At 45.1% G+C, this 19,018-nt stretch overlaps 1 protein-coding gene across 1 annotated transcript; it reads right to left on the reverse strand.

Annotated features, from left to right (window-relative positions):
• Positions 1 to 378: 378 nt before the first annotated feature.
• On the reverse strand, positions 379 to 18,650 carry LOC123481311 (serine/threonine-protein phosphatase 6 regulatory ankyrin repeat subunit A-like). Its single transcript, XM_045219825.1, is given in 26 exon segments — positions 379 to 1,794; positions 2,000 to 2,091; positions 2,220 to 2,302; positions 2,397 to 2,479; positions 2,606 to 2,751; positions 2,965 to 3,136; positions 4,162 to 4,250; positions 4,252 to 4,379; positions 4,603 to 4,720; positions 4,943 to 5,030; positions 5,569 to 5,770; positions 6,550 to 6,624; positions 6,801 to 6,827; positions 7,044 to 7,155; positions 7,523 to 7,569; positions 7,571 to 7,664; positions 8,011 to 8,079; positions 8,608 to 8,754; positions 9,023 to 9,137; positions 9,397 to 9,475; positions 9,860 to 10,072; positions 12,441 to 12,583; positions 12,992 to 13,079; positions 18,077 to 18,277; positions 18,405 to 18,475; positions 18,614 to 18,650. Coding segments are annotated over 23 exon segments (2,703 nt in total). The 5' UTR covers positions 18,077 to 18,277; positions 18,405 to 18,475; positions 18,614 to 18,650; the 3' UTR covers positions 379 to 1,501.
• Positions 18,651 to 19,018: the final 368 nt, after the last annotated feature.

Genomic DNA, 19,018 nt, shown 5'->3' on the forward strand with positions numbered 1-19,018 from the left:
TCAGTCACTATTTCATATGTACATGCTAGTTTCATCCTTTTAAAGAAAAAAGAAAAAAAAGGACACGAAAAAACCTGTGAACCTCCTGATCCTGATTTGACGAACATAGCATATGTATTGTACATATTTCCAGTTAAAATTATTTTCAAAAAGAGACAAAAACGGGGGTTTGAACAAGCAATCACATAAAAGGATTGAGTGGTTTCATTTTTTTGAAGAAGTTAAGCAAGCAAAACCTGTCAAAATACATTGATTATAAGACCAAGACAAATAATATATATATATTTTTTTCAACAGAAGAAAATCTAAATGCTGCTGTCCTACCATTGGTTTACAGTGTTTCTCCTCTCCAAGGGAGGCATGTTTTCCCCCCTCGTATGCCTCGGAATAGTATCAGTGCTTTTCACAAACGTTGTAGTACTTAGTGTGCATCATTGTTTTCGCTCATACAGCTGCCCCTACTCTCCTAACCTCCCCTCAGTAACTAAAGAAGGCACAAAATGATGACATAAATATCACAAGAAAGAATACATGAATTAATAATTTACTTTCTAAAATATTTTCTAGAGGGCAAAGGACAGGTAGGTTTAATAACGCAAATGTAAAAAGTCCTGTCGCTCACATACAAATGCAAAATCTAAATGGCACCCTATTCTTTATAGAGTACACTACTTTTGACCAGAACCCTATGGCCCTGGTCAAAAGTAGTGTACTATAAAGGGAATAGGGTGCCATTGGGGATGGAAATTCTTTGAAATTACTCATGAGAGCAAATACTACGATTCTTTGGTTCCCACAGAGGGTCAGGAGCTTAAGACATGAATGATATTATTAAAATGTTTGTTCATAAAAAATAAATGATTTCCCCTCCTCCCACATGGATTACAGACAAGAGGCTAGGTGCGTTCTGACTGTCTTAGTGTGCGGATAAACATGACCATCACTCTCATAAAACTTAAATGAAACATCACTCCTTATGTTTTTTCTCAGCCCAAAACGCTCAATCCCATTTCTACTGTCAAAACAGGTTTTGAAAAGGCTTCTTCCACATCTTTTGGTCCATGTCTGTTTTTCACTCAGTGAAGTGCTACTATCCCCTTGGACTACAGGTTATTGCCGCCATAAGGTGTCCGTCTGTCTGTTGGCTGGACAGTTTCTACCGTTTAGGACCTTTGTGGGTAAAGGTAAAGGTGGGGTATAGCAGCAGCAGTTCCAGGTCCAAGTCCAGTATCTGCTGGAAGGACACCTGGTGGTACGAGAGGATGAGTGTGGCCAGCCAGCCTGTTGTGCCTCCCCCTCTCCCTCCCTCCATTTCTCTCTCTCCAACTGCGGGACTCTTAAGGCTCCTGTGCGGACTGTCTCGGCTCGTGCCCTCCCAAAGCTGGCTGTGGTGATTTAAGACACGGTGTGTATGTGTGGATTTGTTTGTGGCCTCTGCCCCACTTCACTGTCCATCCGCCTGCCCTTGGCTCCCCTCCTGGGCAGCGACCACCACCCCCCCTCAGTATGTCTCTGAGTCTGAGTCGTTGAGTTCCTCATCCTTGTAGAAGCCTCCATCGTGGTCGCGGTGGCCGATGTTGTTGAAGCTGCAGTAGGAGCTGTGCTCGCTGCGCAGCACGGGCAGGCTGTCGAAGGTCACACTCTTGGAGGGGCTGGTGGTGTAGTGGTTAATGGCACTGAAGGACAGGCTGGGCGCCGGGTTGCAGGGGGACACGGGCATCATGGTGGCCAGGATCAGCGCCAGGCAGTCCGCCACGTCTTTGTTGGGGGCGCAGGCCAAGGCAGGCGTGTAACCTGAGGGGTTCAAACAGAACAGCAGAGGGTCACTTCAGGAGCATCACCGTTTACTATAACACTTTTGGTGAAAAACATGAAATAACAGCAGGCTAGGAGATACAAAGTTAAGACAATAACCAAGCAGTGGACTAGAGAGAAACATTTGTGGACACATTGAGAAGAGAAGTACAGAAGAAAACGGTGTTAGCGTTATGGATCTTACCATTCTCATCGACTGCTAGCACGCTAGCACCCTTCACTAGTAGCTCCTGAACCACCACCGTCAGACCATTTCTGGCTGCAACGTGTAACGGCCTGAGGAGAAAGTACCGTCAGATTAGCCAGCAGCAAATGAGGATACCTCCCAAATGCCAGACTATTCCCTATATAGTGCACTTCTTCTAATTCTTCTGGCCCAATTAATACAGCTGAACCATACGTACGTCTGTAAGGCTGCGTTAGTCGAGTTGATGAGGTTCCTGTCTGTAATCTTCTCCAATATCAACAAGGCACTGGTTTCATGCCCCTTTAAAAACCAGAGTCAAACATGTCAGACCAAAATTTCAACCAGAGAGAGCCAACTGTTCAGATGAACGTCATCTTCATGTGGGGATGCTCACCTTACTGCAGGCCAGATGAAGAGCAGTGTTCTTGACTGCATCCTGCAGGGTGAGCTCTGCTTTGGCACTGCTCACCAACAGCTCTGACACAGACAGAGAAACATAAAGAAACTCAATTAGGAAATTAAGCGACTTATTAAAATGTAAAACAGACATGTTGAACTTAAGCCGGCTGGGCGAGGCAAAGCGGAGGAGAGGGGGCTGCGTACCGACAGCGTTGGTTTGTCCGTTCTCAGCAGCCATCATGAGGGAGGTCTTCCCGGAGGCATCGGGGGAGTTGACCTGGGCGTTGTGGCCTAGCAGCAGCTGAAGACACTCCACGTGGTCCGTGAAAGCCGCCGCATGCAGGGGGGTCCTGGAGAGAGAGGAAACTTATTTCACCGATATCATGTAGGACTGTTGTAAACAAGTTTGTTCAATTAACCCTGTTTATACCATAGAAATATAAAATCACTAATAGATGTATTAAAAGTAATCTACAATCCCTCATCCAACCCCAGAGGTCATTTTATTCCCAAGACAACATTATTCTCCAGAAGAAAAGGACTTTGTCATGTGCTGTAGTTACCCGTTCTTGGTGTCAGTGGCGTTGACAATGGCCGGCCCCAGAGTGTCAATCAGCATCTCTGCAGCCCCCTCGTTGTCATTGATCACAGCACAGTGGAGGGGGCTGAACGAGTTGCCCTCGGTCTTGTGGAAAACCTCCTGTTCCAGCAGCACCTCTACACACGTGTCATGGCCTAGTGGAAGATTGATTCATACCGGAAAAAGATGACGTCGCTGCAGACCACAACAATACTCTCAGAGAAAGCTACACATCTGACAATGGTGAAGTCACAAAATATGTTTTAGCTACAACATATGCTATGTCAATCCCTGACAAAGTCCTGTTTCAGTGTAAGGTCCTCCACTGAGAGTCATAACCCCTAATTCTGTTGTAGTCTTGTTCATTCCCCCACATGGCTCCGTCCACACCAATCGAATGCTTTTCAAGCCACAAGAGGGAGTGAATGAGTGTACACTTCATGGAGGAGAGAACAGAGCTACAGTCCAGTTAGTCAGTACGTACCGTTGTATGTAGGGGTGTAACGATCCATCTACTACATCGATGTATCGATTTATATTCCTATGATCCAACTACATCGATCTGTGCTCGGCGAGTTGGCCTTTTGGACAACATATATCACTCTAACATCGTTTTAAAATGTAATAAATCGATTGTATCGATACTAGGAAATAACCCATTGGATTTAAGCACGTCAGACTTTATATGGATGTTTTTTCTTAGCACTTTTAATGATAAAGGCTTTAAACATTACTCGATTCAGTCTGCCTATCCGTGACGTCATCGCCCCACGCCAGCAGCAGCGCAAAGGCGCAAAGACAACAAAACATAGCATGGCGGACGACAGAGGAGAAGCCGACGAGCGAGAAATTATCAAGCCACCATTGCGGTCCTTACAAGAAACAGGAATCTAGGAAACTTCACCTGCACTGTCCAGTATCCAGGTATTTATTTCAGTCACACTGGTTGAATTTTTGGCTAAAAGGTTACTGAATCGATTTCAAGTCACTGAATCGTTTCGGATCGTATCGTTCTAAATGAACCAATATCGTCCTTGAATCGTATCGACAACCACGAATCGTGATACAAATCGAATCGTTACACCCCTAGTTGTATGGCCTGCCTAATTCAGGGACATGTTTACGGTGCTGAAGAGAGAAAATCAGAAAAGATCTAGTGTTCCGTTAGTCCAGTACGTACCGTTGTAGCAGGCCCAGTGTAGTGGCGTGTAGCCCTGGTTGTCTGTGATGACGGGGAGGGTCTCCACTGACTGGGCGGCGTGTAGGAGCCCCCAGCACCCCGATGTGTCCGGATGCCGCCACCAGGTGGACAGGGGTCCGCCCCTTACAGTCCCGAACCAGGAAGCTGGCGCTGTGCTGCAGCAGGGCCTCCACACACTCCTCATGACCCGTCAACGCCTGGGAGGAAGGGCGGGGAGACAAGAATGGATTTGAATAACTAATAATCAATGATATAATAATGAATCATCAATTATTACAAATGATGTCTGGAGACAGGTCCCCCTACAGGGATGAATACACCACTACCCATGGACAACTACTTTTCTGAAGATAATATGTATATTTGAGCCTCCCCGTCTCTTTCTGTGTGTGAGCGTATACAGCCAGCTCTCCTCCTCACCCCTCTGTGTAGCGCTGTTCTGCCCCACTTGTCTTTGGCTTCTACGCTGGCTCCCTTGTTGAGCAGTGAGTACACACAGTCTGTGTGTCCGCTCAGCACCGACAGCATCAGAGGGGTTCTGATACACAAGACAACAAGGTCATATTACAAACTGGTAATAACCAGGCTGAGTCCCAAATGGCAACCTATTCCCTATATGGTACACTACTTTTGACCCGAGCCCATAGGGTTCTGGTTTAAAGTAGTGCACCAAGTAGGGCATAGGGTGCCATTTGGGACGTAGAACTAGTGTCAAAATCTCTTTATTTCAGGAATTGTATCCAAAACCCAATTGACTTACTGTCCATTCCCGTCTTGAACGTCCACTGGACTCTGGAGGTCAGCATTTCCAATCAGCAAACGCAAACACTCCGAATGACCGTTGGTAGCTAGAGGAGGATAAACAGAGAGGATATAAGAATGTGAGATGATTGACCATTGGTAGCTAGAGGAGGATAAACAGAGAGGATATAAGAATGTGAGATGATTGACCGTTGGTAGCTAGAGGAGGCTAAACAGAGAGGATATGAGCTGATTGCTGGACGACTATTACCTTCACATGAACAGACAGATTTCTAGAACAGTGGTATTGGTAGATGACATCCTCATGATGTTAACACAGCAGATAATAAAACATTTTGGGACTGAGGCCCTCGAAGCCTGTCACCTGCTAGCTGTGTACCTGGCTCTGGATAGAAGTCCCCCTGTGCACTGATCTAGGATCAGCTTACCCTCCCCAGATCCTCAGCAATAATGACAAAAAATGACCTTAGATCAGTGTGTAGTGGGCATTTTCACACTATGCTATATAATATCCCTAGAGTGGACATTGGCGTCCTAGCAACATGACCAAACAAATGTCCATCTTGGTAAGGAAAACTTTTGAATTACAGAATCTCTAGGTCTTACGTGATATCCTATGCGTACCTGCAGCGTGGATGGGGGTCCTCTTCAGGGTGAAGTCTTTAACCAGGATGGAGGCTCCCTGGTTGATGAGGACGTCAACACACTCCACATGGCCTTTAAAGGCATTCAGGTCCAGAGGGGTGCGCCCCTGGCTGTTCCTCACGTCTAGATCCAGCAGAGACTGAACCAGGACCTCCATAGCATGGTGGTGGCCGTGGTACGCCTGAATGGAAACAAACACACAGTCTGAAGCAAAGTCCAGTGGTATGCCTGAACAGATATACACTCCTAATATAATCAATGTCCTATAGTAGACCAGTGGTATGCCAGAACAGATATACACTCCTAATATAATCAATGTCCTATAGTAGACCAGTGGTATGCCAGAACAGATATACACTCCTAATATAATCAATGTCCTATAGTAGACCAGTGGTATGCCTGAACAGAAATACACTCCTAATATAATCAATGTCCTATAGTAGACCAGTGGTGCGCCTGAACAGATATACACTCTTAATATATTCAATGTCCTATAGTAGACCAGTGGTATGCCTGAACAGAAACAGTCCTAGACCTCTAAAGTAGACCAGTGTCTCTCAAATCGGGTGCCCATTTTTTCTCCCGCCCAGCATCAACATCGAAGGTCCCTGCCAAGCGTGAGATTTAGAAACAAACACACTACTACTCCTCTGTTGGAGGTTGATTAACTCAAATGGCAAAATAAGGAAATCATCCTCATCATCACCGTGTCAAAATATGCATGTATTTTACACTAATCAGGAACAGATAGGAACATGGTGTGTGAGTGTCTGGACAATCAACTTTTCGTGGAAAAACAACACCATGCCTGCATCCCAGATAGCACCCTATTTCCCATGTAGTGCAGTACTTTTGATCTGGGCCCATAAGGTTCTGGTCAAAAGTAGTGCACTAAATAGGGAATAGGGTGCCATTTGTCATGTGGCGAGACCCCTACAGGAGCAGGTAGGCTTTACTCACAGCTAAGTGTAGGGGGCTGATGGGAGCTCTGACATCAGAGTCGTTCAGGATGTCTGTCCCTGAGGTTTCCATTAGCTGGGGAAAGACAAGGACGGGCCAGTTTAGACTTGTAACATATTTACTTTGAAGGTTAGTCTAGTAGCATGTTTCATGTTGTAAATCTCAGTGACCAGCCCCTGCAGACATACTGGGGTGTTGCATTCGTATCTTAAACAAGCTAGTGTGAGGAAAAGTAACCAACTGGTACTTACCACATCTAAAGGTGTTTCACTTGCAATCTGGAAAAAGAACATCAAGAGTGACGATGCGGCCACGACAAACATGCAACCACACCTTAAAACCTACTGAATATCAACGTCTGTCCCAAATGGCACCCTATTCCCTATATAGTGCATTACTTTTGACCAGAGCCCTATGGGCCCTACATCCATTTGGGACGCAGACAAAATGGTCTGTGAATGCAGGGCGTCTAGTCCCCTGTGGTTCTGACTCACCAGCTCCAGACAGAGGCGGTGTCCGTACGCAGACGCGTAATGGACTGCGTTGTAGCCCTGATTGTCCCTGATCCCTGGGTTAGCGTCGTTTCGCAGCAAATATTCCAGACACCTAGAGGTCAGAGGTCAAGAGTTCACTAATCATTATACCAACATCAAGACAGACAGATAAGCAAGCAGAGACACTTTCCCAAAGGAGACGTGGCCAAGCTTTCACACTGCAGATTTAACACTAGTATGTATTCAAACACGGCCAACAACATACTCTAGACTACAGTGAAATGTGAAAGGTCATGGCACCACAACATACTCTCCAGACTACAGTGAAATGTGAAAGGTCATGGCACCACAACATACTCTCCAGACTACAGTGAAATGTGAAAGGTCATGGCACCACAACATACTCTCCAGACTACAGTGAAATGTGAAAGGTCATGGCACCACAACACACACAACAGTAAGAGAGGTGTGAGACGTACTTTCCGTCTGTGTCGGAGGCAGCAGCGTAGTGGAGCGGGGTGCAACCCCCTTTTATCCAGATCGTTCACACTGGCCCCAGACCCCACCAAGGCAAACAGACACTGGTAGTTACAATTGGCTGCCGCATAATGCAGAGGACTCCTAGAAGAACGCACAGAAACCATTCAACATCAACAACAGAAACAGCTTATTGGAGCTGTAAAACATTTACATTTTACATTTACGTCATTTAGCAGACACTCTTATCCAGTGCGACTTACAGGAGCAATTAGCGTTAAGTGCCTTGCTGCAGTGCACATAGACACATTTTTCACCTAGTCAGCTAGGGGATTTGAACCAGCAACCTTTCGGTTACTGACCCAACGCTCTTAACCGCTAGGCTACCTGCCGCCCAATATTTCCCCTAATAATTCCTATATGCCCCTATACTATATTCCCCATTATCATAAAGATCACATATGAAAGTTATTTGATGCCACAGACAGACCTTCCGAAGCTGTCCTTTCTGTTGAAGTCTGCCCCTGTGTTGAGCAGCAGATTCAGACAGTCCAGGTTCCTGGTAACAAGATATCAAGTTCAGAAAGGCCCTCGTACATCTGAGCTATCAGGTGAATGGTAACAAGATATCAAGTTCAGAAAGGCTCTCGTACATCTGAGCTATCAGGTGGATGGTAACAAGATATCAAGTTCAGAAAGGCCCTTTCACATCTGAGCTATCAGGTGGATGGTAACAATGAGAACCTTAAAGAAAAGAGAAACCCGTACACTGCTCTTGCTAGTATCACTGTTTTTATAATGCTAATAAAAGCAATAATAAAAAGTTATACTAGCAAGAACAGTTTGCAGGTTTCTCTTCTCTTTCAAGAAGATATAAAGACAATTTAGACCAGAGCGCAAGTCAATACCACCATGGCATGGAACCACATTATACAGAAATGATACCGCACTAATGATCTATACGATTTTTTTATACTGCTAAACAATGTGAAATGTAAGAGTGTGAATATGTGTTTGTTCTTTCTGGTGGCTTTCCAGTTCATGAACTAAATATTCCTTGGTGTAAAGCCTGGACCAGTCCACTCACCCAACAGCTGCTGCAGCATGTAAACAGGTCCTTCCAAAGTCGTCAGGGGTGTCTATATCAAAGCCTGATGAGAGGAGCTTCCGACAGCAGTCAGAGAACCCACTGAGAGCAGACAGGTGGAGGCGGAACATCCCATGGACGCCTCGCCTGCAACACATTTTTACATTTTAGACTTTAAGCAGACACTCTTATCCAGAGCGACTTACAGTTGATTCAGCTAAGATTGGAAACAGCACCACATCACAGTCCTCATTAAACCCCACAGCAGATCAACACATCAGCATGCTGCAATGCCCTGTCTATCAACCCCCCACACACCACAATGTGTTGAGCATAGTCTCCAAGCGGGAATTCGGTCAATGACAGAATTGCAGATGCATGTTGCATTTTTGCTGGAAACTGTGTGTGTTCTCACTTGGCTGTGTCAGCTCCGTTCGTGATGAGTGTATTGATGAGTAACTCATGGCCGTAGCGAGCAGAGATGTGCAGAGGTGTGTTTCCATTCTTTTCTTCACAGTCGATCTCAGCACCTACAGAACACACACACACACACACACAGACACACACAGACACACACAGACACACACACACACACACACACACATACACACACACAGACACACACACACGTCAACCACTTGACCCTAGAGGCCTCATGAAGCTTCATGTTCAACCACATTGCAAGTAACATTGCTCTGTGCCAGTGAATCATGGTTTGAAGACAAAAGACAATGCTGAAGAGCCTACTGGTTCATATATATTCAGTTGAGAGCATTCACAGCGACTCACCATTCTGGATGATGGCTTGAGATCTGGAGAAGCGTCCGTGGATGGCCGTCATGTGGAGGGGGGTCTTTCCATCTTTACTCTGCAGATAGAAAGACAAAGATGGTTCACACGGCAGTCTGTGCTGCTGACCACAGGCAAAATCAAACACGTATTGGAGGAGCGCTTGATGGCATTTAGTTTGCATTGTTAGGCCTATTCCATTGGTATTTGAATGTAGACCAGGGCCAAATACTAAGCCATGTGCTGCGTCAGTGTGTGCGTCCCAAATGGCACCCTATTTATAAGTACACTACTTTTTGAACCAAAGTAGTGTACTTATAAAAGGGAACAGGGTGCCATTTGGGACACAGGCAGTGTCATCACGGCTCCTTGCTCTATGGGCCCCTGGTCAAAAGTAGTGCACTACATAGGGAATAGGGTGTTATTTAGTTCAGACACAGTGTTGGTCATCCGGTCTCCTCACCTTGATGTTGACGAGGGCCCCGTTGCCCACCAGCAGCTCCAGGCAGAGCGCCCCATGGCGCGAGGCGGCCGTGAAGTGGAGTGGGGCGAAACCCTTCTCGTACACCTGGTTCACGTTGGCGCCACACTCGATCAGCTCATTCACCACCACATCCTGCCCGTTGTAGCATGCCACGTGGAGGGGGGTGTTACCGTACCCATTGGGCTAATTTATCTGGAGGGAGCAAGGGAGGGAAAAGAGTGGAGAGAGAGAGAGAGGGGGGGGAACAAAACAATACATTCCTGATCAGGTCACTTGGTTCTGAAAACCCCCTGGTCCAACCTCTCTCTCTTCATTACTTGGTTCTGAAAACCCCCTGGTCCAACCTCTCTCTCTTCATTACTTGGTTATGAAAAACCCCCTGGTCCAACCTCTCTCTCTTCATTACTTGGTTATGAAAACCCCCTGGTCCAACCTCTCTCTCTTCATTACTTGGTTCTGAAAACCCCCTGGTCCAACCTCTCTCTCTTCATTACTTGGTTATGAAAACCCCCTGGTCCAACCTCTCTCTCTTCATTACTTGGTTCTGAAAACCCCCTGGTCCAACCTCTCTCTCTTCATTACTTGGTTATGAAAACCCCCTGGTCCAACCTCTCTCTCTTCATTACTTGGTTATGAAAAACCCCCTGGTCCAACCTCTCTCTCTTCATTACTTGGTTCTGAAAACCCCCTGGTCCAACCTCTCTCTCTTCATTACTTGGTTATGAAAACCCCCCTGGTCCAACCTCTCTCTCTTCATTACTTGGTTATGAAAACCCCCTGGTCCAACCTCTCTCTCTTCATTACTTGGTTATGAAAACCCCCTGGTCCAACCTCTCTCTCTTCATTACTTGGTTATGAAAACCCCCTGGTCCAACCTCTCTCTCTTCATTACTTGGTTATGAAAAACCCCCTGGTCCAACCTCTCTCTCTTCATTACTTGGTTATGAAAAACCCCCTGGTCCAACCTCTCTCTCTTCATTACTTGGTTATGAAAAACCCCCTGGTCCAACCTCTCTCTCTTCATTACTTGGTTATGAAAACCCCCTGGTCCAACCTCTCTCTCTTCATTACTTGGTTATGAAAAACCCCCTGGTCCAACCTCTCTCTCTTCATTACTTGGTTATGAAAAACCCCCTGGTCCAACCTCTCTCTCTTCATTACTTGGTTATGAAAAACCCCCTGGTCCAACCTCTCTCTCTTCATTACTTGGTTATGAAAAACCCCCTGGTCCAACCTCTCTCTCTTCATTACTTGGTTATGAAAACCCCCTGGTCCAACCTCTCTCTCTTCATTACTTGGTTATGAAAAACCCCCTGGTCCAACCTCTCTCTCTTCATTACTTGGTTATGAAAAACCCCCTGGTCCAACCTCTCTCTCTTCATTACTTGGTTATGAAAAACCCCCTGGTCCAACCTCTCTCTCTTCATTACTTGGTTATGAAAACCCCCTGGTCCAACCTCTCTCTCTTCATTACTTGGTTCTGAAAAACCCCCTGGTCCAACCTCTCTCTCTTCATTACTTGGTTATGAAAAACCCCCTGGTCCAACCTCTCTCTCTTCATTACTTGGTTATGAAAAACCCCCTGGTCCAACCTCTCTCTCTTCATTACTTGGTTATGAAAACCCCCTGGTCCAACCTCTCTCTCTTCATTACTTGGTTATGAAAAACCCCCTGGTCCAACCTCTCTCTCTTCATTACTTGGTTCTGAAAAACCCCCTGGTCCAACCTCTCTCTCTTCATTACTTGGTTATGAAAAACCCCCTGGTCCAACCTCTCTCTCTTCATTACTTGGTTATGAAAACCCCCTGGTCCAACCTCTCTCTCTTCATTACTTGGTTATGAAAACCCCCTTGGTCCAACCTCTCTCTCTTCATTACTTGGTTCTGAAAACCCCCTGGTCCAACCTCTCTCTCTTCATTACTTGGTTCTGAAAACCCCCTGGTCCAACCTCTCTCTCTTCATTACTTGGTTATGAAAAACCCCCTGGTCCAACCTCTCTCTCTTCATTACTTGGTTATGAAAACCCCCTTGGTCCAACCTCTCTCTCTTCATTACTTGGTTATGAAAAACCCCCTGGTCCAACCTCTCTCTCTTCATTACTTGGTTATGAAAACCCCCTGGTCCAACCTCTCTCTCTTCATTACTTGGTTATGAAAAACCCCCTGGTCCAACCTCTCTCTCTTCATTACTTGGTTATGAAAAACCCCCTGGTCCAACCTCTCTCTCTTCATTACTTGGTTCTGAAAAACCCCCTGGTCCAACCTCTCTCTCTTCATTACTTGGTTATGAAAAACCCCCTGGTCCAACCTCTCTCTCTTCATTACTTGGTTATGAAAAACCCCCTGGTCCAACCTCTCTCTCTTCATTACTTGGTTATGAAAACCCCCTGGTCCAACCTCTCTCTCTTCATTACTTGGTTCTGAAAACCCCCCTGGTCCAACCTCTCTCTCTTCATTACTTGGTTATGAAAACCCCCTGGTCCAAATCACTGGCTCTAACCTCTCTCTCTTCATTACTATTATGAAAAACCCCCTACACATTTGAATGCGTGTTGACTCACATCCACACCAAGGTCCAGGAGGTACTTGACCACACTGATCATTCCACTGGAGGCTGCAGAGTGGAGAGGGGTGTAGGCCTTCTTGTTTTTACAGGACACCTCTGATCCATGAGAGGCCAGCAGTTTCACCACCTCAATGTGCCCTATGGTAGAGAGAGAAGGGGAGGGATAAATAGAGAGAGAGAGAGAGAGAGAGAGAGAGAGAGAGAGAGAGAGAGAGAGAGAGAGAGAGAGAGAGAGAGAGAGAGAGAGGAGGGAGATAGTAAGGGGGGTTAAGAGAGAAACAGAGATACAAACACAGAGAGATAGGCAGAGAGAGGGAGAGATAGATTAGTTTACAGTGGTACACAGCACCATAAGCAACACCTACATCATGTTAGTACAACTGAAAACATCTAATCAACCTACTTAGTACATGATTCTGACATAATAACACACTAGACGTGGCTCATACAGCTGAGCTGTGAGACTAACACACAGTCCATTCATTCATTCATTCATTGGTATAAAGGACATTAGTCAGAATGTAAATGATGTGGTAAACTCATCACCCATGTAAGCAGCCCAGTGGATTGCTCGGCGATCCTTCTTGTCAAAGGCATTAATGTTGGCTCCTCTGGAGAGAAGCAGCCTCACCATCTAACAGGGAGAGGAGAGAGAAACAAAACACAGGTTGAGGAAAACTAAACAGCAAAATCCGCTAAATCTGGCTTCAAAGCCTTCCCTTTAAAATTATATATTTTGTATTCACAATGAATGAAAGATAACATGTAAAGACATGGTACATTTCTCCCCTTTTAGTCCCCCTTTGACCTCCCCCCTCCCCCCAGAATGCCTCCAAACACATTTAAAAAGAAAGGGAAAGTAATTGAGTTACATGTCAGAAAACAAAACAAAAGTATACAACAACGTTACTTCAAGCAAAAATGTAATAGCCTAACAATTTCAGGTGATTAAGTGATTTTATAGGCCTATATAGCAGTAATCTCAAGGTGGGGCCAAGAGTACTAATCTGGAGGAAGTGTTTGGAGCTGTTCAAAATAGGATATCATCGGGTCCCAGGAGGAATAAAATGAGTTGGTTGACCCTCGAATGGTAACTTCATTTTTTCTCATTTTAGGAACAGCTTCAGATCTTTGAGCCAAAGAGAGGCTAAGGGAGGATTGATAGATTTCCAATCCAATAAAATCCTTCTGCGGGCTAACATGGAGGCAAAGGCAATGGCATCTAGCTGTCTATTGGTCAGAGAAGGATTGTTGTTTGGTACTCCAAAAATAGCAATTTCTGCACTAGGCTGCAACTTTATATCAAATGCTTCAGAAAGGGTTTTAAATAGTGGACAAATAATCTGCCAGACGGGGACAGGACCAGAACATGTGGGTCAAGTCCGCCAAGGAGCTTTTACACCTGTCACATGTACCATCAATATTTGGGTAGAATTTGGACAATCTGGCCTTACTGAAATGGATACGGTAAAGTACCTTAAACTGTATAAGGCTGAGCCGGGCACAAGAGGAGCTTCCATTTACCCTCAGTAAGGCATTTCACACTCAGATCGGATTTTATTCAAAGCCTCCTCTGAACAAACTCAAGCATACAACTAGGGCTGTGATGGTCATGGAACTTCAGGTGTCGGTGATTGGCGTGTCTTATGTACGTGGTCATCGACAAAACTGACAGCTGACAGGGGGCGGGACGGACATTAGCAAAGGAAAACATTAGCGCGTTTAGGCCAGTCTTGCTCTCAAGTTTGGGGAAGCTAATTTTCTCCATGAAAAATATCAAGCATTCCATGCATCATCACATTTGCAAACTTATAAAAAAAAAAAAAAATTGTTCACCTTTATTTAACCAGGTAAGCCAGTTGAGAACAAGTTCTCATTTACAACTGCGACCTGGCCAAGATAAAGCAAAGCAGTGCGATAAAAACAACACAGAGTTACATTTGGGGTAAAAAAACATAAAGTCAAAAATACAACAGAAAATATATATACAGTGTGTGCAAATGTAGCAAGTTATGGAGGTAAGGCAATAAATAGGCTATAGTGCAGAATAATTACAATAGTATTAATCACTGGAATGCTAGATGTGCAAGAGATTATGTGCAAATAGAGATACCGGGGTGCAAAAGAGCAAAATAAATAACAATATAGGGATGAGGTAGTTGGGTGGGCTAATTTCAGATGGGCTGTGTACAGGTGCAGTGATCGGTAAGGTGCTCTGACAACTGATGCTTAAAGTTATTGAGGGAGATAAGAGTCTCCAGCTTCAGAGATTTTTGCAATTCGTTCCAGTCATTGGCAGCAGAGAACTGGAAGGAATGGCGGCCAAAGGAGGTGTTGGCTTTGGGAATGACCAGTGAGATATACCTGCTGGAGCGCAGACTACGGGTGGGTGCTGCTATGGTGACCAATGAGCTAAGATAAGGCGGGGATTTGCCTAGCAGTGATTTATAGATGGCCTGGAGCCAGTGGGTTTGACGACGAACATGTAGTGAGGACCAGCCAACAAGAGCGTACAGGTCACAGTGGTGGGTAGTGTATGGGGCTTTGGAGACAAAACGGATGGCACTGTGATAGACTACATCCAGTTTGCTGAGTAGAGTGTTGGAGGCTATTTTGTAAATGACATCGCCGAAGTCAAGGATCGGTAGGATAGTCAGTTTTACGAGGGCATGTTTGGCAGCATGAGTGAAGGAGGCTTTGTTTGCGAAATAGGAAGCCGATTCTAGATTTAACTTTGGATTGGAGATTCTTTATGTGAGTCTGGAAGGAGAGTTTACAGTCTAACCAGACACCTAGGTATTTGTAGTTGTCCACATACTCTAGGTCAGACCCGTCGAGAGTGGTGATTCTAGTCGGGTGGGCGGGTGCCAGCAGCGTTCGATTGAAAAGCATACATTTAGTTTTACTAGTGTTTAAGAGCAGTTGGAGGCTACTGAAGGAGTGTTGTATGGCATTGAAGCTCGTTTGGAGGTTTGTTAACACAGTGTCCAATGAAGGGCCAGATGTATACAAAATGGTGTCGTCTGCGTAGAGGTGGATCTGAGAGTCACCAGCAGCAAGAGCGACATCATTGATATACACGGAGAAAAGTGTCGGCCCAAGAATTGAACCCTGTGGCACCCCCATAGAGACTGCCATAGGTCCAGACAACAGGCCCTCCGATTTGACACACTGAACTCTATCTGAGAAGTAGTTGGTGAACCAGGCGAGGCAGTCATTTGAGAAACCAAGGCTATTTAGTCTGCCAATAAGAATGCGGTGGTTGACAGAGTCGAAAGCCTTGGCCAGGTCGATGAAGACGGCTGCACAGTACTGTCTATTATCAATTGCGGTTATAATATCGTTTAGGACCTTGAGCGTGGCTGAAGTGCACCCATGACCAGCTCGGAACTTATGTAAAATAGCTGACTATTCCTAATGTGATTAGTAAATTGGATAGTCATAATTTAGGCTAATAATATAACTCAATCACAGGCTGTTCAATGCAGCGGGTGGTGGAGTAGGTTTCTTTTCACTGGAAAAATGTGGCCTTTTATTATTTTAAAATCACGCAATTCTACTACACTTTATATGACTAGAGAGATTAGCAGAATCTTTTTCAACACGACTTTCAAGTGGCACTGACCCAGTGATAAAGACAGTGAATATGCACACTCACCGGGGATATAGCCGATGCCAATAATACTGTTCCCTCAATTAAGTTGAGGATTTTGATCATTAAAAAGACATTAGTATTTTCATCTTCTTCTCTTTGAAGCAATAAGCCAATTGCTTTCCAAACTGTTTTCCCTCCATTGTATTTTGAAAAATTGCGATATGCCTGGTTGAGCCTCTCTTTCACTGACATTCACAACTCAACAGTCATCTATTTGGAAGCCTATTCGCCGCACCCGCTGCCTTCCGACAGGCTACGCGATTTAAAACAATCCAGAAGAAGCTAATGATCATGCTTTCTGGTATAGTATACACACGTAACATGTAGGATTCCCAGAATATGTTCTATATTCTCATTATTAACTCATTATAATCAGTGGTTTAATTAGAGTATGATTGGCTAAATAAAACAATGGGCCTATGGTAATGCAACATTAAGTGATTCAAGGAAACTAGCCTATTTTGTTTGTTTATTTGCTCGGGCATCTGAATTACAATTATTCATGAACAATAATTTTGCATAGCTTATTCTTTTAACATTGAATAGCCTATAAATGGTTATTACAGCTTAGTTATTAAAACTTCATTTCTCACAAGAATGAGGTTGTGAATTGGGAGGTTCAGCTCGGTCTGGGCCTTACTAGGTCCCTCTTTTAAATCGCCAGCTCTGCTAAAAAGTGCCCACCAGAGTTCTACATAGGCCTAGAACACGGCCTGTGCTCTGGCTTCACATTGATGGTGACAGCGAGATGGAGATTGTGGCCAAAGCAATTTAGCCAAGGCCAGTTCAGTTGCCTCACTTCAGCCACAATGTTGGCCCTGTTGTCTGTGGCGATACAGGACATTAGATTTTCGTCAAGGGCCCAGTCAAGGAATTCCGGAATGTAGGTTGTTTCCAAACAGTTGGATTTCAGTGTCCAGTCTTTCGTCAGATAGTGCACTGTTAGGTTCATGTAAGGAGTCATATTTACACTTGACCACATGTCCATATTCAGTGCAAAAATAAACAAATCTACGTCCTTTAGCTCTGCCTGAACCTCCCCCTTCACCTTGTTGAACAAGGTAGGGACCGCTGTTTGAGACAAATACTTTCTCCCCGGTAACTCGTATAGTCTGTCAAATTTCCAGAGCATTTATTTGAAGGCGGGTTTCTCCACCGTTCGTAAAGGCACCATTCCTATGACTAAATAACGAGTTCCAGTGTCTGGCAGTGCTCGCCACTTATCGGTGTCCCGTTTGTGGTGCTGGAATTCTTAGTAGGTAGCCTATGGGTTTTGCGCATATTCTGCAAACAGGCTGGCCAAGTCATCTGGTTCTCCATCGTCGTTAGGTGTGAAACTGAAATGTGCCCAAACAGGTTGTTATGGGTTTTTTTTGCAATGAGAGCCATCTTTTTCACCTCACTCCTCTGATCTACTGTAACAATGAAAAAGGTCAGAGGTGAAGGTCAGAGGTCAGAGGCTACCCACCCACCCCCAGCCTGTAGGCTATAGATCTAGAGGTACTATAGTTACCCCCGGTCCCCACTTTTCACCTCACCCCCCCCTCTTCAATTAACCTGAATTGACCTTCAAAGATTCTCTCCTATTCGCGCATAGAGCAGATTTGGTGATTGCGGTGCATCAAAAGATAGTCCATCTATTAAACTGTCTATATCTCCTCCAACTAAGTCAGCAAAACAATACCATATAATCAATAGTTAACACTCCCGCTATGGATAAAGTATATCTACATTAAAATAAAGGTGATAAAACATTTTATGGAGAGAAAATCATACTTCTTTTTTGGTTTTGACGGTAATTTTATTTTCATGGTGTTCTTCATCCAAAACCGTCAATGTCACGGTTATCCAATTACCGTCACAGCCCTACATACAACCATTGTAAGTAATCGGATGCACAGTAAGCTCAACGTGGGGATAGGGCAGGTATAAAGTGTAGACTACAGTGTGTAATCATGTCCATGCTAATTGCTAACCTCCTGGTGTCCACTGAAGGCTGCATGGTGCAGCGCCGTGCGCCCGGCCCGGTCTGACACGTTCACGTTGCTGAGGAGAGGGACCAGGGCCTCGGCACAGCGGACTGCCTTATTGGCCGCAGCGATGTGGAGCGGCGTTTGCCAGTTCTTGTCCCTGGCGTTCACGTCAGTAGAGTGTTTCAATAACACCTGGACAGCCTCCTACAGGAACACAGTTCAAATCATGTTCAACTTTGTTTAAAGTGCATTTAAAAATCACAACACACTTAACAGTCAAACACATATGCACAGGAGTGTGTGTGAGGGCTGACAGTATCACTACACGTACCTCACTGCAGGAAGCCAAGGCCCGGTGCAGAGGAGTGAGCCACTTGTTGTCTTTGGCATTTACTCTGGCTCCTGGGACACAGACAGAAAAACAGGTGACAGACCGACAGGGGGACAGACCGACAGGGGACACATTCAGTGCCTAACAACACACTATACAATACAAGTAAAATGATATACAACATAATTCTGACAAAATAAATGACATACCTGTACACGAAGAGACAACACACAATAGCTTAGCCCTTGGTGCAGCCACAGCTCTCGGGCACCTGCGTGAGCACATAGAAACTCACTGTCTAATCAGAGACTTCAACACATTAGTTCCCACAATGAGTTCATCAACCTGCCCATCAACAATAAGCACTGGGACTACATAACAGAAGCCATAAAGTTGAATTTTTAAGTCACACATGCCCACTGGGCTAGTTTGTTCCCACCACAACCCACCAGGATGATGTCTGAAGGAGCTAGAAAGTTCCCCTCTACCACTCCTGCCTCCCTCAACCGAGGTACAATATCTGCGCGCAGAGTAGTAGCCATGGACCCACTATCTAACATCCCCTTCAGCTCAACTTTATCCTGTACTAGCACAGTGGTGTAAAACAAACTGTC

Source organism: Coregonus clupeaformis, unplaced genomic scaffold, assembly GCF_020615455.1.
Source record: "Coregonus clupeaformis isolate EN_2021a unplaced genomic scaffold, ASM2061545v1 scaf2789, whole genome shotgun sequence".
NCBI lineage: Eukaryota > Metazoa > Chordata > Actinopteri > Salmoniformes > Salmonidae > Coregonus > Coregonus clupeaformis.